The following is a 24,364-nucleotide window of genomic DNA, read 5'->3' as shown; positions in this document are numbered from 1 at the left end:
GACACGATCTTCCCGCCAGCTCTACGTCGACAAGAGAAGGGATGAGAACCGCTTGCTCAGAAGAAAGAAAAAGGCACATGAGCAGAGTGAAGTCGAGAAGATTCAGGGATGTTTTGACAGGAAACAAGTGCGGAGCTTTTATAGAAGAGTCAAAAGGAAAACAATGGGATTCACTAGCCGCCCTGGAGCCTGCAAAGATAAAAAAGAGGGGAATACCGTAGTTGAGACGCAGTCAATGCTAACAACCTGGAGAGATCATTTCAACCAGCTGCTTAACGGTGGTGAAGTCAACGATTCCGCCAGCGAGCAGCCACGTCAAATACATTTGGTTGACGATCTAAAGTACCACCCACCCGACCAGAGTGAGATCAAACTAGCCATCACCAGGCTGAAGTCGAACAAAGCGGCCGGTGATGCCGGTCTGCAGGCGGAGCTTTTTAAGTATGCTGGAGCAGATCTGGTAAGAAGCATGCACTCACTAGCTAGTTACTAAAATTTGGTCGGAAGAAAGCATGCCCGACGAGTGGAATTTAAGCACCATCTGCCCGATCCATAAAAAGGTGACCGCCTTCTCTGCGCCAACTACAGAGGCATTAGCCTTTTACACATCGCGTACAAGATTTTGTCCAGCGTATTATGTGAACGCCTGAAGCCAATTACTGACGAACTAATCGGCCCTGGCTTCAGGCCTGGAAAATCTAACATCGACCAAATTTTCACTCTACGCCAAATATTGAAAAAGATCCAAGAACATAACATCGAAACACCATCTTTTCATCGATTTTAAAGCAGCTTATGACAGTGTAGACAAGAACGAACTATACCGTGCCATGTTGAGTTTTGGTATCCCTACCAAACTGATACGAGTTATCAGGATGACGCTGGGAAATGCTCGTAGCTGCGTCATAATTGGAAGAGACTCGACCGAAACCTTCGAAACCACCAGAGGACCTCGACAAGGCGTTGCGCTATCATGTAGCTGCTTCAATATTGTTCTTGAAAGAGTGGTAAGCAACCCCAACGCAAATACAAGTGGCACCATCTTTGAAAAATCCACACAATATCTTGAATATGCAGATGACATCGACATTATGGGAAGAACCAAACGAGCAGTGACGTATGCTTTCTTTAATATCGAGTCTTAGGCGAAGAAAATAGGTCTTGACATTAACGAGCACAAAAGGAAGTATTTACTGTCGCTAAATAGAGTCGATTCCCACCGTAGACTTGGTCAAAATGTGATAATTGACAGGTACAACTTCGAGGTGGTAAACGAATTTGGTTATCTGTGCACTCCTGTTAATGACATCAGCGCGGAGATCAAACGCAGAATTACCCTTGCTTATCGCTGTTTATTTGGCCTAAGTAAGCAGTTGAAGAATAAGGCCCTATCGCGAAGTACCAAAGAAACACTGTACAATACTTTAATCATCCCAGTCTTGCTGTATGGTGCAGAAGCATGGACCCTCTCCCAGGCGGATGAAGGATCTCTTCTTATCTTTTAGAGGAAGGTGCTGCGTACGATCTATGGTCCGGTTTGTGTCGACAGGCAAAGTAACATCTGGCGGAAAAGATTTAATCACGAGTTATATGAGCTGTATAGCGTCTTGCTAATGGTCAAAAAACTGCGTGTACAACGCTTAAGATGGCTAGGTCATGTCGAGCGAATGGACATCGAAGCTATAGCCCGTAAGGTATTTAACGCCAAGCCTGAGGGAATAAGAAGCAGAGGCCGGCCTCATCTCCGGTGGAGTGATCAAGTTAAGGCCGACGCACGTCAACTTGGTATTCGAAACTGGAGGCAGCAAGCTAGAGATCGAGTAAGCTGGCGAAAGTTATTACTTGAGGCGCAGAAGCACAATGCGCTGTAGCGCCAACTAAAGTAAATAAGTAAGTAAAAGCTGTACTTCAAAATTTTGTAATATAGTTATTTAGCGCACAATTTTATTTAAAGTTTAGTGTAAAAGGTTTTCCTGTCATATTGACTTTTTTCTTACAATACAAAACACAACTTTTTATGGACTTTTTACCTATGTTAGCTATTTTTTTTTCTAAATAATAATTCTGTATAATATTAATGACATCTAAAAAATTAGATAGCAGCCTTGGTCTTATTGTGCGTTCAAAGAATGAATGACTTTAAATGATGTCCCTTATGCTGTTTAAACCTACCTGCCCATTGTCACACGATATTTGACAATTTTGAGAATGTGTTCAATGCCGAGGCATCATCGAATCTGTGCAATTTTAAGGCTTGAATACAAAATCTTCTAACCGGATTATCATGTTTTTTATTGAAATGTATTTGGATATTGTCAGATTTTAAAATTCTCACTTGAAAACTGTTATTTTTGACATGGTTGTATAATATGGAATACAAGTCCGGCAGGATTTTTAAAATATGTTTGTTTGATGTGCCAAAATATTAAAACAGAATCCAGATTACAAAAACATAAGTTTCAAGTTTTATTCAACTTTGCCTGCTCCCAAAAAAGGTTTAAAAAAAACTTTTTTAAAGGATTTGTATAAGCAGATATGAGGTATGCCAAAAAATCGAAAGAAATTTCAAAATTACAAAAATAGCATTCTTAACTTTTGCATATAACCAAATGTTTGGTATACTGAAATATTAGAAACAATTTTGTATTTGAAATATAAAAGTACTGGACGTCTCTCAATCTAAAAAAGACCTAAAAAATAGGTATGGTTACATTATTTTTTTAAACAATGTTAATTTCAAAATAAAACAATTATTTCCCACAAACTATACCGTACCCTTAAAGTTAACATTCATACTTCATTGAAAATCTTAATGAACACAAAAGAAGTCGGAAATTCCTATCAATAGAAAATTCCGATATTTCAAATGATAACCTTCAGAGGAGAAATTTGCTATTGAATCTACACACGACACAGTTCGAGTCATTTAATAGGACTTTGTATCCAATTTGTGTGTAGATATCGCAGACTTTCGTATTACTCAACAACTTCTTAAAATCATTTCATCAATTCATATAAAGATTTCATAAACCGGTAATTATTTAATTTCTCCACTCGAAATTAATAAACTTTTCGCAATATGTGTATTATTTATAGGTGTGTATAATTTTCATTTTTTTATATATTTATTTAATTATTTTCAATGTCAGTGGAATACTTTTACGTTAAATAAACTTTTTACAAATAGAAAAAAAAAGTATCTACATAATTTAAATATTCTTCGATTTATGACGAGATACAAATGTACATGATACAAATAAACATACAAACAAACAAAAAAAAACAAATAATAAGAAAAATATATGCCTTCTTATTATTGAGGGGCTCGTCTGGGAATTTGTTTGCATTTAAAGATAAATTAAAGCGGGCTATGAAAATAAATATGACTTCTTTATGACAATTATAAAGCCAGCATTATTTATGTACATATGTATGTAGATACCTATTTAAGAAACATTTAAACAAATGACATTATTAGGTATGAATAATGACTATTTGGAATATCATCGTTATGTTTGTTGCACTTCAAAATGTGACTTCTTAGATACATACCTACTTGAAAATATGTGTGGTTAAGCTGTGCTGTTGCTCTAACGTAGGAAGGAATTACAATTTGTTTGAGTTGTGTTAATTACTTCGGCGCCACGAGTTTAATGTTGTTGTTTTCTCTTTAGGATGTCTTAATGACTTATGAATGGCTCCATAGTAGTTAAATATGTATATTTGAATGATGTTATAGATAGGTTAAGTATTTAGTTATGTATAAACTTGTGTACAATCCTTCCTCCTTCAATAGATCTGTCCTCTGACCACAAGCTGATGATGCACACCAGAAAATTGTGATAGATTACACTGGAAAACAGCATGTTTGTTGCATAAGATTTCTTAAATGAATCTGAATAATTTTTCCACGCTGATTTCAAAAATAAATGCTGTTTTTTATGGCAGCTCTAGTTTTGGAGTAATGAAGGGATAGGATTTTTCATTGAAAATGCACATATTTTAAGTTTAAAAAATTTATTAAACATATTTATACTGAATAAAATTTTCGTTTTTTGTATTTTCTGGAGTGAGATGTATTATGAGAACTATTTTGAATGCTCCAACAATAATCAGCCATCATATGTTCATTCCAGTACCCCTGATACCTTTCCTCCATAGTGCGAATATCCTGGTGAAAGCGCTCTCCCTGTCCCTCGCTTAGGTCGCCGAGATTTTCAGGAAAATAGTCTAGATGGCTGTGAAGGTAGTGAAGCTTGATGCTCATGTTGCATCCAAGCCGCTGGAAGTGTATCAGCAACTGCTCGACGTGCTGAATGTAGCCGTCAGACTTCCTATTGCCCAAAAAATTCCTCGCTACCCAAACAAACTCTTCCCATGCAGATTTCTCGACAGCTGTCATATAGTTGATGAAATTTGTATCATCTATCAACTTCCTGATTTGTGGGCCATCTTAAATACCACTCTTGATTTTCTCACTACTCAATTTTGGAAACACTTTTACAATGTAGTTGAAACATTCGCCATCTTTGTTTAGAGCTTTTACGAACTGTTTTATCAACCCCAGTTTTATATGCAAAGGAGGCAATATAATTCGGTCTCTGGATACCAGTGGAGCATTAATTACATTTTGCTTACCGGGAATCAAAGCCTCCCTGGAAGGCCATTCTCTTTTTGTCCAATGATGATACTCTTTATATCCCATTGCATTCAATAATTAGTAGTAGTAGTAGAAAAATGTTTTTTATTTCCAACTTAATTTCTAAAAGTTAACATTTTCAAATAAGATTTTAAGTTTTTTTTGAAGTTAAAAATGCAGAACTTACGGCATTGACAAACGTCGTCTGTCGGGTAGTTGAATTTACGTACATATTATTACAATTATTCGTTTCAAATCAAAATTTTGTGATAATTTTAACAACATTTTTTACTAGTTATATTCTCTCACTAGTTCATTTCGGTATGGTAAGGCTATAGTGATAAAATTCGCAAGTCCTTCAAAACTGGTGCTGTCTTCCCCATTGAGCACCTTTATTATTTCCGATTCTGTTAACCAAACTTTCCAAAGGAAGGCCCACCTAAATTGCTTTAAATCCGGACATCTGCCCGAGAAGTGCTGGATGTTCTCTTTTTCCCTTAAGTTGCATACAGTAAATAATGATGGTTCGTTCTGGCTAAAACCGTTTCCATTAAGCTTGATTAAATCAAATCTTGCCTTAAAAATCCAAGTGATCTTGTTCAGTTCGAAACCATCGTTAATGTAAATCTGTCCTCTTAAATGATCCAGATGTTTGTAGATTCACGTACTGCTCTCAAATGCCATTCGTATGTTTTCTTGTTGACCCTCTGATTTCAACAGCCACAATAGATTATTGCCTTTTTGGATCCAATCAAATTGAGAAATAGAACTCTCATCCCAACGCAGTCCAAAACAATATCCGAGGTTGTTCAATTCCTTTAACCAGAATAATTTTTCCCACAAAATTATTTTTGTTAGCTGATGCGGTAGTCTTGTTGCACTGTATTCGAAAAAATATTCTATTGTCAAAGAGTAATTTGGATTAAATGTAAGCAATTTTAAAATTCGTTTTAAAAAATAGCGTTGAAGTTTATCCACTACTTCGAACATTCAAAAGCCCCAGATCTGAGCACCGTAGGTTTGAATAGCTCTACAAACCGCCTGAAATAGTTCCCATTTGGTTTTTAAGTTGATATTTCTTTTTGCTATAAAACATTGCCACGTCGAGTTTTGGCTGTTCTTGGCTGCAGTGTTTCTCTTTTTTGCGTGCTTTGAAAACGACATTTTTGGTGAAAGTAAGAATCCTAATCAAGTATAGTTGGAGAAAATTCGAATTCTTTCTCCATTTAATGTCCAATTTTCTTGAGAAGATAATCTTCCACCATTTCTGAACACCACTATCTCGGATTTAGATAGATTTACTTCTAGGCTCCATTTAATGCAGTAACATTCCAGTTGCGTTATCATCTGCTGCAAGTCCGTGACATCATCCGCCAGTATAAACATATCGTCAGCATAAAGCAGCAACCTTTTTTTGAACAAGTCAATAAAGTGTCCTTCTCCTGAAGATTCATGCAAATCGTTGATATAAAGTGCGAAAAGCAATGGTGATTTGGATGACTCCAAAAGGTTTCTCAAAATATATATATTTCATAAGAAAATAAAATTAATCAGAGATGGGAGTCTATTATGAAGACCAAACTACGCTGAACAGTTTAAATCCATGTACAATCTTATTGTACTTCAAGTACTATTTCTTAACCGTATGTATGGCCACCGTATTACTTGATTAACAAACAATGCTTTTTTAGAAAGTTTAAGACAGACTTAAAAACTTGTTCAAACAACTAAATTAAGACATTAAATTGACTCACCACAAAAGATTACTAATTTTGGGTTATTTTTGTTTCCATACATCAAAAAAAAAGTTGTGTTTATACCAAAAGAACATGTTGATGCCTTCAAAAATCATGTTTTAGAATATAATTAATCGGAGTTACAAAAATGTGTCAAAAATTAGTGGAAACGCGCGGAGAAATGTTGTTTTGTTAAATATTACAAAGCGTCTTGAAAAGCATTTTGAAAATCAAAAAATTCTTTGACAATGACAACTTATGTATAATATTTAACTAAACAATAGCAACATAAGCGTTTTTCATGTACTCTTGACGAAGAAAATTCTGATACATCCCATTTACCAAAGAAAGTTGCAACCTCCGTATTTAAAGACTTTGCAATTTCCCGCCCAGTTGCCTATTTTAAAGCTAACAACAATGTACCTGCTTCATTATCTATTTCTTCTTTAGCATTACCACTGATATCAACACCTAATATTGTTAATCCCTCACCATCTAATTCAACGACCCAACTGAATGCGGATTCTTCGACTTCTATTTTGTCGAAAAACATAGTTTTGCCAAAATTCACCAACGAAAATACTTCACTAACATCTCCAATTGTATCCGGACTAAAGGCTGTTCAAGGGCAAAAAATATTGTTTCTTTCTAAATTTGCACCGTCTACAAAATAAAAAATCAACGGTCCTAAAACCTGGTTTCCCCATTTACGTTAAATGTTGAGAACATTTTACATCGTAACCATACTAAGTATTCGTTCTTTATAATACGTGTTTTAAATTCACCATCGTTTTGGTCTAAGGAGTAATAGTCCATGAATTAATGAATAAGGCAAACAACCCTTTTCGTTAGTATCGGACAACGATAAACCACCGTCAAAACAGCTTAAAAAGGTATTACTCTACTACCAAAACATAAATGGACTTCGGACAAATACCAACATGGTTTACAAAAACATTAACAATCTTCCTCACGATATCATAATATTGGCGGAAACATGGCTCAACAACTCTATCTCGGACTCGGAGCTTTTTGACTCCTCTTATCAAGTCTTTACACGTGATTGTAATGACTCAGACGATTCAAACGCCGCCGTTGCTTGGTGGCGGAATTATTGTCGCTATCAACGATACTCTCACTGTTTACCTGATTGACGACTTTCGATCAACAGACGTCGAAATACTATGCTTGAAAATTAAAATGGCAACAGGACATTCATTTATTGTATCAGCATATATACCTCCAAGCTCCAAGAACAAGGTTTATGAAAAACTAAACAACTGTTTATACCCTCTTGGAGCCTGAAGACGACGTACTGGTTGTTGGTGATTTTAGGATTCAAATTAACGACGATAACTTCTACGATCCAATAAACGCGTCACCTTCAAATGAGTTTTTATTAACAGAAGGTATGTCTTCATGTGGCTTAAGTCAACTAAACGGTGTGAAGAACCGTTTTGGAAAAAAACTCGATCTGGTATTTTTCTCCAAAACCATATGATCTGAAGCAGCTGTGATTTCTTCTGCGGTCAAAATTGTAGACGAAGATCGCCATTACCCTGCATTAGACATAGCACTTAATTTAAACATGGCTTCATATGCTATCTAATAACAACAAACTAAAATTCAACTTTAGTAGGTGTAATTTTAAAAACCTTTTTAACTTATAATCACTTATTTTGTAACTTAAATATTGACGATATGTGTAACATTTTTTATTTAACTCCTTTTGACTGTTTCAACAAAACGATTCCATTTAAAAAGACTTGAAATAACTTTAGTGTTCCACCATGGTTGATTGTCACGTTAAAAACTTAAAAAACAAAAGAAACAAAGCTTGGATAAAGTACAATCAAACAAGAACTGATGATGATTATAGGACGTTCATTATAATAAAACAACTTTTCACTGACTATTCTAACATCCTATTGAATTAATCCTTAAAAATAATCCTGATAGTTTTTAGAAATTCGATAATCGTGAGAAGAAAACATGTGGGTACCCTAATGGTTTTGTTAAAAAGCGTTAAACTGTTTCTTATCTGTTTAACTTTACGTCCTTTTGTTGTATGTTTTTGAAAAACGTGAACAAGTAGATTGTATCTCTACTGATATCAGCAAGGCCTTTGATAAATTGCGCCAAAAAACATTACTTTTAAAACTATCACAGCAAGGTTTTAACGACAGTTTTATAAACTGGATCTCCGCATATTTGCAAGATACACGTTATAGTGTTAAATTTAGTAATTAGTGTTCAAGTTCATTTGTTGTGAATTCTGGTGTCCCCCAGGATAGTCACCTTGGTCCTATTCTATTTGTTTAATAATTGTCTTGTTTTAAATTTTGACAAATGTAAAACCATGAGTTTTAAACGCAAAAAAGTTCCAATCGTCTTAAGTTACATGTTTAAGTTAAGAATTGTTAACGTTAGTATTTAACGAATTATAAATAAATAAGTTATTTGTTCGCCTTACTTTGTTTACATGCTATATATTTGGGATGTTCTGCTAAGATAAATATAGATTATTTATGTTAAGCTTAATTACTTAAATTCTCGTGTCATTAAACCTAGATTTAACGTCTAACAAGGCGTAGTTATTCAATGTGAGATTTAACTTAAGCCCCAGTTTAGTTACATGATCGATTTAGTTTAAGTTTACTAGATAAAGATGTCTTGCGACTTGCATATCTACATTACTGAACAAACTTTAAGATAACTAAACATTGATTGATTTCCAGATTTAACCAATTCTGGTTTAATTCACATCAGAAAAACTCAGAAAAACTGGTCGTGAGAGACATGCACATATTATGTTAGCCACGAAATCTTCATATAATACGGAGAGCCTACCTCAAGACGTTAACATTTTGAGCACCCTACACTGAATCCACTGTGAGTGAATATGAAAACATAACCAAGTTGCTTTCAACATCAGAAGTATATCGACTTGGAATTCCTCAAACGAATGATGTAAACAAACTTGTATTGAGAGAGCACAATCATACCTGATATTATTTTGAATTTGTAACTTATGCTTGTACCTAGGTAGATATCGTCTCACAAGCATGCAAATTTAAATAACTTCTAATGCAGGCTTTTAGCAAGTAACTTCTTTTTGATTAACTATAGGTAGTTAAATTAAAGATACAACTAGCTAATAATTACATGGGCAGACACTTTTGTTTTCTATTGAATAAGACACTAAAGGTAAGGCTACAGCCAAGATTAAGAGGGAACAACCTATAAATATAAAATTCATACGAAAATGAATGATTTTACAAAATTGACTCAATTTACAGTTACGTTTAAGTTCTTAGTTCTTCTAAAAAAGGATAAGAACTCTAAAAAGAAACTTTAAGAAAATTCGGTTTGAAAATTAGTTGGCTATCGTAAGACACACCAAAAATATAGTACATGTGTATAATGTCCTAAAATTTAGTCTTTACATTTGAAGAAGTACATGGCTTAGAAATTTTGTTTTTCTTTTGAATTTGAATAAATACATTTTGAAAAAGTCAAACTTATGCCTGCTATTTTTATGATAGAGTTAGATCTACTGATCAAAAGTGGTTGTTGTTTCGTGATTTTGAATGTTAGTTGAACCGGTATTACACTTCTATCATAAACTTGACTTTAAAATGACGATATCCAAAATAAAAGGAACACCCTTTACTTTTCAGTAACATTTTTGATAACTTGCCAAGTTTACCCATATCTACATATGTACCTAACACTATATACATAGAGTTTCTTTTATATTACACTGATACAAAATAAATGTATATTATATGTACATACGTAGCGGAGTCAGACATGGCTGTAATCTGTCGCCAACATTGTTTTTGTTAGTGATAAGCGAAGTACTTCCCGCTGATTTGTCAGGTAGCGGAGGGATCTAATTGACTTTGACATCTTATTTAAAGCACTTGGATTACGTGGACGAAGTTTGGTTACTCTCTCATAGGATCATGGATTTCCATCAAATGACAACAAGTGTGGAGAGAGAAGCAGAAATCGTGGAGTGGAAAAAAAACTCCTGCAGTACAAAAATAATCAGCTTTGGAACCTGATGATCCTCTCAAGTAAATATTTCGTTACAACCGATGGAGAAAGGGGGAGCTTTCAACACCTTGGAAGTGTTGTCTCCTTCAAAGGCGGAACCGAACAAGACGTCTTCCGCCGCATCGGCAGAGCAAATGCGGTTTTCGGTATGTTGTCGAAAATTTGGAAGAATAACTCTATCAGCTTTTTTGAGGGTTTAGCACCTGAAAATTTACTTCAGCCATTACAAGGAAGCTGCAAGCCTTCTTGAATAGTTGTCTTCGCAACATCCTAAATATTTTCTGGCCAAACCGAATATCCAATGAGGTTCTTCATAGAAGGACCTATAGACTCCATTATAAGAAGGCGTAAGTAGCAATGGATTGGGCATACTCTTCGAAAAAGTAACGACTGCAGTGCAAGCCAAGTAATGCATTGGAATTTGCTCATACAAGAATGAAGAAGAACTGCACGTCCGAGAAGAACATGGCGCTGGACCGTCGAGGAGGAGTCAGCTTCACTAGGCAAGAGTTGGGGGTTGCTGAAACATAACTCCGAAAACCGCACCGATGTCGCGTAGGTGTAGAAGAGGAGCGCTTTGAGTACGCTCTCAGCTGAGTTTCATTATGGCATTCCGATTCATTTATGAAACACACTAAGGTCTGTCGTTTGTTGAACAATTGTTAACAATTGTATGTAAAGAATATTTAGAATTTATTAGAATATTTGTTAAAAATGTTTGATATGTCAAAATACCAATATCAAAAATAAAAAAATGTTTTTATAGCTTTAAATCGCAAAATGAATAAAGAGGGAAAAATTGCAGTAGCTTTCAACTTGCTTGAGAAAGTTAATAGAAATTGATGAAAAAACAATATACAGGGTGGGGCGTGGTTGATTCCTTATTTTAAAAAATCATAACACAAAAAGTATTGGCAATATTGATTTAATTATTGTTTCTGTGTATAGAAGTACATTTAAAGTTTCATCTCGAAGGTGGTCACCGTTCTCATCAATCCACTGAGATAGTCGGAATTTGAAATTGTTTTTCAATTTGTGCTAATGTCGGCAATGGCAGCACGAATATTATTTTTAAGATGACGAAGGTCTTTGGACGATCAGTGTATACCAACGATTTAAGGTAGCCCCACAGGAAAAAATTACATGGGGTTAAATATAGCGATCGTGCTGGCCTCTGAAGATCGCCTCTAAAAGAGATGAGTCGTTCAGAGAAGTGTTCACGCAAAATATTCATTTACCTACTTGCCGTGTGAGCTGTGGCGCCATCCTGTTGAAACCACACTTCCCTTATATTCATTTCTTCAAGTTTGGGCAGAAAAAACCAGAATCATGCTGACATAACGTTCAGAGTTGACCGTAACTGCTCTTTCGTTCTCTGCAAAGAACCATGGGTAAATAATGCCTATTCTGGATATTGCACGTTCTGTATGCAATGAAATGGTTTTTGAAAGCAAATAGAAATGCGATGATCGAACGGCTGAAAGAAAAGTAATCCTCCACGGCGAAGGATCGCTCCTGCTTTGTCCACTGCATTGTTGACTTTGAACAAGTCATAACGAAAACATTAGATAACGTGGTTTCGAACAAGCCTTAAGGCCCAACTATAATAGGCATAAGCAAACATAAGCTTATGTCAAAAACCCAACGAAAATTCACTTAAGTTTGTGAAATTACGCGGATAGCCATAATGCAATTTTGCTCACGTATCTACATGTCAGATTTTACTTATGCGGCGAGCGACTGGGATCGCTCTTGCTTAAGTTTGCTTAAGTTAACGAAACTGAGAAAAATTGAACGAAACGGAGCTAGACTCCATTATATACACTCGTATTGAGATTATTTGTATTTGCACGTTTACTTATCCGCGCATATGCTAGCTTATGTCTATTATAGTTGGGCCTTAAACCAACGCTCTGCTATTAATAGCCGCTTAGTTGCGTGAGTTTCAGATAACGAGGTAACCAAGCCCCACCCTGTACAATGTTATGAAACAAATCCTGAACAAAATATTTTGTTTTCAACGAAATCATTAATTTATTGTATTGAAGTGAAAATGCACGGTCAAATTTACATACATGACAAAGTGCTTTACAGTTCATTGTTTTATCCCTAGCCACAAAAAAACAGTTACTTGTTTGTAAACAAATCGTTTATTTTGACAGTTCAAAACTTTCAACTGAGCCCCTGAGCTGAGTTAAGAATGTTTACAAATCGTAACTATTTGAAATTTCACCAATGTGATGAGGTCATATTGTGACAAATCCTTACATTCTAAATGTTTAAACAGGACAACATTTAACGGTTGTTAACAATAATTGATAATAGTTAGATCTTTATTTTTAGATCAGAACGCTTTATAACAGAACAGTAGTTTTAGAATTTGCCATCTGCTTCTTTCACACAAAACAATCGTGAAGTCAGCCAAGTTCATATTTTTACTCCATTCCAAAGCTCCGATTGAAAAAAAAACACAAACCGATCACTCTCCTATATCTGAGCTTAAAAAGAAACACAGATCTTTCTTAGCAACTATTTTCTCTGCTCTGAGCTTAACAAGAAAAACCCCACCACCGAATATCATGAAGTTTGTGTTTCAATACAATGATAGCAATTCCAACAAATGTGGGTGGATACCACGCCCATTTTTCTTTCTTTTCTAAGGTTCTATAATGTATGAAAGTCGATGATCGGACAGTTGATCTGAAATGCAGTATGTAAGAAACTACTTCTATTACTATCTTCTCATTGGTCTCTGCAACCTTAAAAGACTTCTTGGGTTTGAAGATCTGTGAAATCTGTAGGTTTTGTAATGTGTACGAGAAGACAACAGATCATATATTAGTTGTATATTTAAATAAAAAAAAATAAAAATTTAGCGAAAACCCTTAATTCTTCACGTATTCAAAAGAACTAATTTGGCGTTCATATTGTAGAATGAGCATTTTTACTCAGTTTCTTAGGGGATAGAAGGGCACAATAGATCTTTTTTGCAGTGCTTCAGTATCTCACTAATCATTTAATTTATAAAATGAAAAGATTCGCTACCTTATGTTTTATATGAGCAAATGGATTAATACACGGGCTCACGATGTCTCACCGATTTACTTACTTCTTAGCTACCTGCAAAATACCAGTAAACGTACTCGGGCATTGGGAAGGTATTCGTTAAAATCAAGTGCCCTTAAGCGGTTTCTTTACCTACTAAGTATGGATTTTTTGTATAATTATTTTTACAATTCTTAATCAAAAGATAAGTTCATTTTAATATATTTTTACCAAGCATGTCAAATTGCGATGCCCTAGAATCGTCATTTCAACTTTGAATCATCAACTTTTGTGAGAATTCTCAAAATGTATTGCCACGTGGGATAGCTAATTTAAAAATCTTCCCCACCTTACACCCTAATCTAATCAACAGAAATTAATAAATAAAAATATTTATGCAAATTAGCATAGGTATCTAAAATATGAGAGAAAGCCGACTTTAGGGTAAATCGGGCTACTCACTAATCACTATACGCATAAATGAAGATAAGACAAAAACAACATGTTGAATCTACAAGTATTTATATTCTTTCTTTAAAATAATTAATTTTCTATCTTCATTTGAACATCAAAATGTACAAAAAGAATAGAATCTCAAAAAGGAAACCCTTTGTTTTATATTATTAAATTGTATACTGGATAAAAACATTAAATAAATAAATTTATTATTGTGAATTATTATCAACAAGAAAAACTCTTCAAGTCGTCTAATGCCTTCAACTCTAATCAACCAATACCAAACCAAACCCACCTTCTCTTTTCCTTTGGCTTTCCATTCGTTTGCTGAGTTGGTGTTGTTTTTGTTTTTGTTTTTGTGGCAGCAACGGTGTCAGCCGCATTGCTCTTATCCGTGGTCATTTTTTGACTTTATTTTTGATGACGATTCTTTATATTTTTCCTTTTAATTTAAATAAGAATAATATTTTTCCTTTTTTATTAAGAAAAACAATATTTATTTTCTATTTTTCACTTGGTTTTAATTGATTTCCTATTTCACTTCACTTTGATGTAATTTTTATTTCTATTTTTCTTATTTTGACAAATGAACTAAATCGTGATTTGGCACTAGAAATCAATTCACAATAATATGCTTAGATATATTTTTCTTTTCTTTTTTAATTTTAATTTTATTAGAAACTCATCTCCAGATGGTGTACACTGTAGAGGTGTAAAAACTTTAAGTATTTTGAATCAAGGGGGCCTTTTGTATGACGTAGATTTAAGGTAGTTTCCCTGGGTTGATTCCAAAGACTCTTCCTCACACTATTTTCGGAGATTTTCCACAAAAATATAACAAAAAGAAACAAATTTAAAAAATTTAGATTTTCAAAACAAATAACAACACTTCTCTGCTGAAGACAAGAATTATCTCTCGTTTTATTTTTGATTTTTCTTGAGGAAGATTTTTAATATTTATGAGGGGGAAGTTGGGTAAAGTAACACAACACACAGAGGGCACAGGACTTAGGACACTATCCAAGAAACTTGAAGTGTTTCCGAAAACTTTCCTTTTTGACTTTGCTTTAAGTAATCGCGAACCGTGTTATTAAAATGCACGGATGTAAGCTATATTTCGAATGCATTTTTGACAAATGCATGCAAATATCCGAACCGATTCGATACGCGACGTAGGATCGAATTTAATTGATTTTGTTTTGCTTTGTTTTAATTGAATTTCACGCGAGATAATTAAGATTATTTTGGTGTAAAATATTTGTGCTCAAATCGGATTATAAAAATTCTTTTTACGACTCCTATGAAAGACACGGGGAGATTACATGTATCACCTAGTAGTACTAGAGTAGGACCAGAGCGGAGCGCTGCAGTCTCATTCCAGCAAACTTGAAGTTCGTTGTCGTTCTCGACGGCAATAGGCGAAATATATGACAGTGGTCTCGCTCTTATTTTGACAATATTTTGATTTCGTTCGGGTTAATGTTCTTGTCTTATTTGGATTGTAGTTTAGTTGTCTCGCTCGGTCTTATGGTTTGTGTTGATAGAATAGAGTGAGGTAAGTGTATTTTGATTTGGATGAGGTAATGAGAACACAAAAACAAATTATTCAATTTTGTTATGGCGGATTGTAAGAGTGAAGTAGCAGAAGTGATTTGTTTTCGTTTTGTCTCTTTTTTATTAGACAGATTGAAAATTGGAATTTGTTGCTGATTGAAGGAAAGAGTGTTCAATGGTGGGTGGGAAATTTGAAAGGGATTTTTTGAATAAAATTTTCCCAAAGGATTGATACAAAATTGCTGCAAATATGAAAAAAATAGGTATGGTCGTTCATGAAATGCTTACAAATTAGAACATTTTTAAGAATATTCATTTAAAAGTTTGAAAAATAATATTTTTCGTGAATCATAATCATATGCATGTATAGCTCAGGATGTCTATTGCGTTGGAATACCATGCTACAGATCTTGAGTACATATAATTATTTAGGTCTTATAAAAATATAAAGCTCCTCTTCTAAATACGAATAAACTATTGTAAAGTAAACGCAACGTTTCACATATAGTACTCTCATCGGGAAGACTCTACGGGCTGACATCTAGGGGCTATGGTGACATTAGTATGTACAGACTTCTTTTTACTTAACATTTTTGTATATAAAACCACCAACTTCACGATGCGGCTACGGCAAAAGTTAACAAAAACACTCCATGACAGTTCTTAGATTTTCTATGGATGCAAATTGTGCGATAGAGAATTTGTAGAAGAAATTTTGTTCATACATCTGAGAATACAGAAATCTATAAGATCTTAAGCTGGACATACACTACAGACTCAAAGATCCAAATGGATCTAATCATCCAAAATCGACCGTGCATGTTGAAACTGAGGTAGCTCGGTTTGGTTCTGTCGTTCCTTTTAGATTCATCAAATCTAAAACGTCTGAAATCAATAAGCCCAAGCTAATAAGCCAAGGTTTGGCACTATCGTGTGTGGGAAATCAAACAGCTAAGTAGTTCTGCCTGTTTTCACAATCTGATCTTGCCACATAACGATTATCTCAGTCTATCTCATACAAAAGTTGAAGGAATCAATTCCCTAATGTTTCTTTCCCCTTTTTTATTTTTTCTGGTTCAGTTGACAACTTTTATGATATGAGATTACCATCGTTCATGTTTTTCTGCTAACAAGTTTTATAAGTTAAGCTATTTTTGCAGGTCAAATTGCTGGAAGTTGTATATACAGATACACACTGATTTGTTTGTGGTCCAAATGAAAAATATAAAAATAATCAATCTTTCAAAGTGTCTGTGGCTCGGACATGTATGGCGGGCAAATTTGGACCGTGTCTAATTGGTCACACAAAGGAATGGTTGAGAGTTGTACAGTTTTGTTCATAAAAATAGCAATGTTCTTCAAATAAAACAAAAAGGCCTTCAATGTCAAAGTCATAATATATTTCATGAAACTTCTAGGGTTTTGCTTTATGAACGGCGTTCTTAACACCCCCCACAAATGTTCGATACGGTTAATGTCAGGGGATTTCGGGGGCCACTCTATAACGGATTACTTCTTCTGCGCAAACCATGATTTAGCATTTTTGACGTATGCTTTGAATCATAGTCTTGTTGGTATACCGAAACCATTTCCTCTTCAGCATAGGGTAAGATAACCTCCTCGAGAATTTTCACATACTCGGTTGTATCCTTTATACCCTCCATGGGATTAATAGGTCCGACCCCGTAATATGAAAAGCAACCCCATATCATAATTTTTCCTCCAGCATGCTTCACTGTTTTTATAGTGTACCGTGGATCGTGTGCTGCACTTTGGGGTTTTCTCAAATATGCTCGACGACCCTTGCACCCAAAAAGGACGACTTTCCTTTCATCGCTCCAAAGATTCATCCATTTCTCTTTTGCCCAATCTCAATGCGCTTTAACAAACTCCATTTTCTTTTCCACATGCCTTTTCGTCTAGAATGGTACCTACCTTGCATGGACTTCGGGCTGGTAACTTCGCTTATAAAATACGTTTTCGTATTGTGACAGCGTTAACAGACAGTTGAAGTCAATTTCTTATTTTCCTAGAGGCTATGGAAGGGTTCTGTTTTGCTAACTGAACGATTTTCTGTCAGTTCTTTCAGTAGTCATCCTTTTTGGGCCTCGCGTTTTGGTTTTTTTGCCATTTTGAGGCGTTACTGACCATTTTTGCTGAGCAGCTTTGGATGTTTTGAATATTTTGGTAGGTTTTTCCCTCCAAATGCAGTTTTTTAATAAGGTTTCTAATTTTTTCGGTGCAGTGTCTTGACTGTCCCATTGTTTATTTTTGAGCTAAATATTTATTAATTTTTTATATGCTAGTATGTTACAAATACTTAAAACTTTAAATAGTAAAATGTTTACTTACCGTAAAATACTAAAAAAATTGAATTTTTAATCTTTTTAATCATAAAATCAAAAGCACTGCTACTTTTATGAACACTCTATATCCAGAGAGTTTAAAATAATGTGTGTTCACCAGTAAAACTAAAAGTCTCTAATATGAAAACGAAAGACCGTTAGATGCTAGTAACATGTTAATTTTTTTGTAAGAATTTAAACTAATAAATAAACTTCCGGGCGGTCCGGGCGGACCTGAGCCTCAACCAACATGCGTCTCTAGCCAGTTCCGCACGCCAAGTTGGTTGAGGTCTTCACCCACCTGAGTGCGCCACCTGATTCGCGGTCTTCCTCTACTGCGCCGTCCCTCGGGATTGGATTCGAATACCTTCCAGGCTGGAGCGTTGATGTCCTTTCGCTCTGCATGACCCAGCCATCTAAGCCGTCGGCCTTTGATTCTGCTAACTAGGTCAGTGTCGCTGTACAGCTCGTAGAGTTCGTCGTTATATCTTCTCCTCCATTCTCCATCTATGCGTACGGGACCAAAAATTACCCGAAGAATTTTTGTCCCAAAGCATCCTAAGAAACTCTCATCTTTCTTTGACAGGGTCCTGGCCTCAGCGCCATAAATGAGAACCGGGATGATGAGTGTCTTATTGATGGTGATTTAGATACATATTATAGATGCTCAAGAGACGACTTTACTTCTTAATTGCTTTCTAAGGCAAAATTAGGATAAACTGAACTGCATGTTGACAGTAAAATTGTATCATTTGTACGTGTTGCTCGATTCTGTTACTTGCGCTATAATGATTTTTTTAGTGACTGATTAAAAGAAGATATTTTGACAGTTATAAAAAGAAACAATGGCTGCATTCAATCTCAGACAGGTAGGGTATCTGGATAGTACCTTTTTGTTAGTGTTTTACGTGTAAAATAACAGCTGATCGAAAACAGCTGAGATGTCAAAAAAGGAATCCAAAGGTATCCAAGAATTTCTGGGGTATATAGGTATCTGATAGAAAAGCTGATTTAACACATGGTGGAAAATTGATTTGAGCTTTTTGTATTTGTTGCTAGGTAAACAAAAAGATGCAAAATGTTAGCTGAAGTTGTATTTGAGAATATTCTGTACATCATAGACGATGAAAATGCTATTTGCCTCCTCAAACCAGGGGTTTCGCTGTTGTGGCTGTGTGTATTTAAAAGAAAGTAAAACATACGTTTTGCTGCGTATTAGATTTTAATGTATGCCAAATCGCAGTTGATCTACTGCTAAAGGAGTAAAGTGGCAGCTCCGTAAAGTACCACATCACAGCTTGTTTTAACAGAGTTGAAATCATAGAGGAAATATATTATCTAGAGTCCCGACTTAATGGGTTTGCTCTCTTTCGGTCTACAAGCTAAATTGTGAGGATTTTGTCCATAAGGATAAGCATGTGTTAGTGGTCCCGTGCATTTCTTATGGGACCAAGCCATTATGAATGTAGTTGTTATGGAATTTGTGCCCACATTGCTCGGCCGCGGGGGAAAAAACTATGAGGTGAACTCAGCCGTTCAAAAAAGAGATCCGTTGAATTCAAAAATTGAAAATAAATGCAATATTTTAAGAAAAATTAATTTTGCAACTTCTTTTTAGTGAAAACAGTGCTTAAAATAATATTTAACTGCATTTGGCAAGCAAATTCTATCATTTTTATGAAAAGTTTAGCTAAAAACAGAATAAATCATGCCGAAAGTATAGGCGCACCCTAGAACTGCAATGCGAACGTGGCGCAATTTGAGTTGTACCCAGTTTTGACAGATCAAAAGCGAGGTAAGTATTTTGACAGCGAAAATTAAAAAGAAAACAAAGTACAATTGCTGGGATTTAAATTTTAAATAAATCAAAACAAATAAATCAAAACAAAAGTGAAAATTAATAAAACAAAGTTGTTAATAGTGCTCCTGATTAACTGTTTTATCTATATCATATAAATAATTGTATACAAAATGATCCAGAGTCAACTAATCCATCGATCTAAAAAGTGACTTCATCATATCCGAAGAAGTATTTTCCTACGTAACTTGGCTCTAGCTGATAGAGGATTCTTTCAGGATCTCTTTCCAGACACCGCTGGGTAAGTTGTATATTGTTTTGTATGTTTATAAAAACTATAAGAAATCGTAATGAATTATATTCTGTTCTTCTTAAAACGGTAGCCCGGAAATGGCAAAACTTTTCACAGGTAAACAACAAACAATCTACGCCGGCTTTGATCAAGCTGCCGATAGTCTAACGTTGGCAATCTCCTGGTAATAATTGGACTTCTGCATGGCATCGAGAAAGACACAATCCAATTGCGTTAGTTGGAATACGGGTCTTATCGGTTATCCTAGTGGCAAAACAAAACGAAATAAACTAGGGTTGTCGGTCATTGAGACAAATTAGGTAACTATAATAGAAACCTAATGCGCTTTAAAAACTCAATCGTTTTGATAATCTTTTTTCAGAGTCGTCAACAATGCATCATGGTAAGAAAATCTGAATGTAGAGGACTTTGTTGCCAATATGGGAAGACACTTTCGAATGGGATTACTGCTCTCAATATCGTCAGTCCAGTCGCGACTTAATAGTGCAGCTAGAATGAGCTTTACCGAATTCACATAACAAATTATCCAGGGTTATGACTTGTTGCATTTGCTTCAGAAATACAATTGTCGCTTTCAAATGGGAGGCTGTGAACAAATGGGTAACTTAATGACTGGCCACGAACTATCAGCAGAGTAGAAAAAAAGAAATCAGTATTTGGATTGGCACTTCCAATAGTGACCAACGAAGGCGAAGACAAGTTCGGAAAATCTGCTGGCAATGGTATTTGGCTGGACGAAGAAAAAAGTCGTCATTTGTTCTTTATCAGTTCTTTTTGAAAATGCCAGATTCTGAAGTCGAGAAGCTTCTCAAACTTTTATCCCACAAAGAAGAAATTGCATTTCTCATTGAAGAACACAAAAAATTACCAGAGAAGAGAAAAGCACAAAGAAGATGTGACGCTTCAAGTCTATGGAGGTGATTTTTAATAAAAAAATAAATCACTTCTTTTAGCTATTTAAGTTTTTCTCATTCCAGAGGTATGTCTAAAACAAGACGAAAAAGTCACAGCGGCGCTCTATAAGGGAAATGTTGAAGGACTAGGTGAACTGAATTACAACGAAATCCGATCGTTGAGATTTTTTCAGAGCCTGGACTATCCATTCTTGATCTGGCACTAAAAGCTAAATGTTTTACAACAGAGAGTAAGTGAAAAGTGTTAAGTTTTTGCTTCAGGTAATTTATTTTAAAATTAAAATTCTTCTTTCAGCTGATGCGATCAGAATCATCACAACTGGAGGGTTCAATATCAATCAAAAGTAAATGTAGTTTATGTGTTCCGTTCCCATTTTCATATGTTTTTTATTTTATTTATTTATTACATCAATTGGATTTTCAAGTTGTTAATTTCTTATGTTTTCTTTTGTTCATAGTTTTCGATTTTGAATCGATCCGTTCAAAATGGTTAATGTTCCATTTTTGTTGGCAAGGATGAGTATATGAATAAAAACAATTTGTTTAGATTATACAATTAAAATTCACATTAGTTAAAAGTCCTTAACAATAATATTGTATTCTTTTCTGTGATAAGGAATTATTTAAATCATGTAGACTTTTTAATCTAAATTCATGAAATAGCTTTTTTCAAAACAAAAAAATGAGTTATGTATGTTTTTTCAAACCTACAATATTTTTCCTCAGTATTTCGTTCAAATTTGTTTCGTACTTTTTATTACGAATTTGTAGTCTTAGGACAAAACATCAAGTTCCTGTAGTAAATTGAAAATTGACAAAAATAATGTTGAAAAATAGTTTTTTTAGCTAAAATCGAAGTTCGTATTCGTAATCAGCATCAACAATAAACTCACGAACTATTTAAAACCATAAAAGTATTACAATTCAATACTTTAGGTAGAATCAAATGAAACTCATGAGTCCACATGGAATCGCGAAAGAATACACACGAAAGTGATGAACCAAAACATAAGAAGAATAAGTATTACAAATATTAAATTTGTAATGCCTCAATAAAGAAAAATATACTTTATACAGCTTATTCGTTTTTCCAACGAACATTTAGTTATGTAAGTCCTCTGAAGCAAAAAACACCAACATCTTTGAATTCAAAACAAATTCCTTTATTATTAAAGTAAAGTAAATCATAAATAATTTTGAATAAAAATGATCCTAGTCAGCAAAGAAACAATAGAATATACAATATATACAAAATTACAGTATAGCTCAAAATAAATAAACAAGTTTTTTGCAAAAAAGATTATTTTCTAGATATACATAGAAATAAATCTAGGCTTCAATTTGACCAACTTTTACAAAAACTTTCGATGATAATGCGTGTTTTTGACGTTCTTTCTTTTCGGGCGTGTGTATGTATTCACAAAAGTATATTTCATCAAGAAACTAAGAGTAACATCATCGCCTGGTTTCAATCCTTCTTCAGGTGTGAAGTTCAATTTAATTGTTACGTTATTGGACTTTCTCCAAGTGGTGAATCTATAAAAAAAATAAGAGAAACAACATAGAATAAGAATTTCCAATTCGATTTTTTTTGTTTTTTACTTTGGTTCCTTTCGTTGAACTTTTATTCGAAGTCGATCATTCGCTGTTCTTCTTCCTTGGTTAGCAGTTTCATAATGGTTGTGGTTATATGGTACATCGTTGGGTTAGTTAGCTTGAGGATCAATTCAGTGGACGTGCCAGGCTTCAGTGGCTTTTCACAACGCACAAGCAGAACGTCTGGCACATGGTAGTTAGCAAACAATTGAATGCGATACTTGATCGATCCTGGATGGTACTCCGGCTTGATGACATTGTGTTCGCATTGTCGACAACGCAGGGATCGCTTCTGCTACGAATAGAGGTTGTTCACTGTGAATGGTTGATCGGCAGGTTGACCATGACGCTGCTGAATTGTCGTGACTATAAAGGAATTAATTTTCATTATATAAGGAAATCTGAAATGGAAGTTGACTTACTTTTATTGATGTTGATTTTCTGTGTGAAAATCGATGGATTCAATTCGCCGACATTGTCAGTAGCTGCCGAGAGACTGATCTGAATCTGTTTGGCTTCTTGGGGGATTCTTGTCGGGCCAGCTCATTTGCCTCCGAATGATTGACACCGTTAAGCCAGTGCGATCCTTAGGAGCAAAATGAATGGATTCGTTGTAGATTTAAAATTTGAACTCACTTACAGTCAGGGTTGGACATTTTTTGGAGTCTCCTGCGATTGTATTCTTGTTTTGTTTGCGTCTCTTGCAGACTGGTAGTACTCTTTACACCTAGAAGACGAAGATTAAGCTAGTTGACTACGATATGAATGTTTCGATACGTACTTACACAATTGATCGAGAAGGGCGTCAGCGGTCGACTATTACATGGCAAAACTTCCACTTGCATCATTGACTTGGTCGTGTTGTTTCTAATGGTTTTGATGGTGACACCTCCGCCGTCAACACCTGCGGCAGCTATTGCAGTTGAGAAGTACATACAAAAACAATGGGCAGTATCTGTAGTTAAAAACATTGATATTATTTTGTTAAGAGAAATATAATATACAAAAAACTTACCTGCAAATCAGCGCCTCGTTTGGTTTGCTTCCCAAATTACTTAAAGGAAATTGCTTCCTGCATTTTGGCACTATCTAAAATGAAAAGAAAGAATGTAAAATAAATCCATTATTGTTGCACCTCCTTCACAGCAATTTGACTTAATTTTTATTCAATGAAGTGAACTTGTATATACCCTCTTCATTAGAAAGAATTTTGGTCTGAAAAATATCAAATTATATTAAAAATCAAAACAATTAACAAAAACTTACTTTAAAAATCCGAAACCCATTGTTTTGTTTTGCAAAATTGATTGTCATTTTTGACAGGTCACAAAAATTCCATAAGTTTCTTTTTAGCCCAATCCCCCATTTTGCTTTTTTTTCTCCACTCACATGTATTCACCGATAGAGAATTTGTGAGAGTTCACCTCGAATTTGGGAGAGTTCACCTCGAATAAAATTTGAGGGTGTTTCAGGTAGGACGGGTACCGGTCGGGACTCTAGATAATATATTTCCTCTATGGTTGAAATTATGATAAAATAGTAAAACGGGTGATGCATTTTTGGCTTTTTTTCAAATCATTTATTTATTTGTAATTAAGTTTAAGATGACAGGATGCCAGTATGACTCTGCCTAAGCAACCCCATTGATTGAAACAAGTGACTTCAATGCAGGAAAACAACGAAATCTTGAACATAAATATTTTTCGCATATAAATTTATTACCAAATGGACAATTACCTATTTTAAAAAGGATTCTTTTTCATGCGAAAGGGTTCATTAATAGTTTTGGCTGTGTCAACTATGCAATACATCGATTTTTGAACAAAATACAAATTTTCTCTCGATTTTCAGTATTTCAAATAAAAAAAGAACGATATATTGTATGTTCCCTTAATAACAATCATAA

At 34.7% G+C, this 24,364-nt stretch overlaps 1 protein-coding gene, 1 long non-coding RNA gene and 1 pseudogene across 4 annotated transcripts in view; 1 reads left to right on the top strand and 2 right to left on the bottom strand.

Moving 5' to 3' along the window:
- The window catches only part of LOC129938879 (protein similar), a 450,455-nt gene extending 435,155 nt beyond the window's left edge, over nucleotides 1-15,300 (bottom strand). Inside the window, exon 1 of the mRNA XM_056046695.1 lies at nucleotides 14,234-15,300. Coding sequence (XP_055902670.1) covers nucleotides 14,234-14,340 — 107 coding nt within the window. The 5' untranslated portion in view covers nucleotides 14,341-15,300. The remainder of the gene's footprint in view (nucleotides 1-14,233) is intronic.
- A 4,547-nt stretch (nucleotides 15,301-19,847) lies between these two features.
- On the top strand, nucleotides 19,848-21,210 carry LOC129941379 (tyrosine--tRNA ligase, mitochondrial-like; annotated as a pseudogene).
- Nucleotides 21,211-22,039: 829 nt separating this feature from the next.
- On the bottom strand, nucleotides 22,040-23,977 carry LOC129940648 (uncharacterized). Of its 3 annotated transcripts, none has more exons than XR_008780732.1 (4): nucleotides 23,474-23,977; nucleotides 22,881-23,413; nucleotides 22,465-22,824; nucleotides 22,040-22,398 (listed from the first exon to the last, which is right to left on the bottom strand). It is a non-coding gene; the product is annotated as an uncharacterized LOC129940648 (long non-coding RNA). The 3 variants fall into 3 exon arrangements; XR_008780733.1 differs by having other exon boundaries at nucleotides 22,044-22,398; nucleotides 22,881-23,044; nucleotides 23,099-23,977; XR_008780731.1 differs by having other exon boundaries at nucleotides 22,045-22,398; nucleotides 22,881-23,977.
- Nucleotides 23,978-24,364: the final 387 nt, after the last annotated feature.

The sequence above is a fragment of the Eupeodes corollae genome, chromosome 1 (assembly GCF_945859685.1).
Source record: "Eupeodes corollae chromosome 1, idEupCoro1.1, whole genome shotgun sequence".
NCBI classification, from domain to species: Eukaryota; Metazoa; Arthropoda; class Insecta; order Diptera; family Syrphidae; genus Eupeodes; species Eupeodes corollae.
Note: the sequence above shows the minus strand (reverse complement) of the source record. Positions and strands in the feature narration are given on the sequence as shown.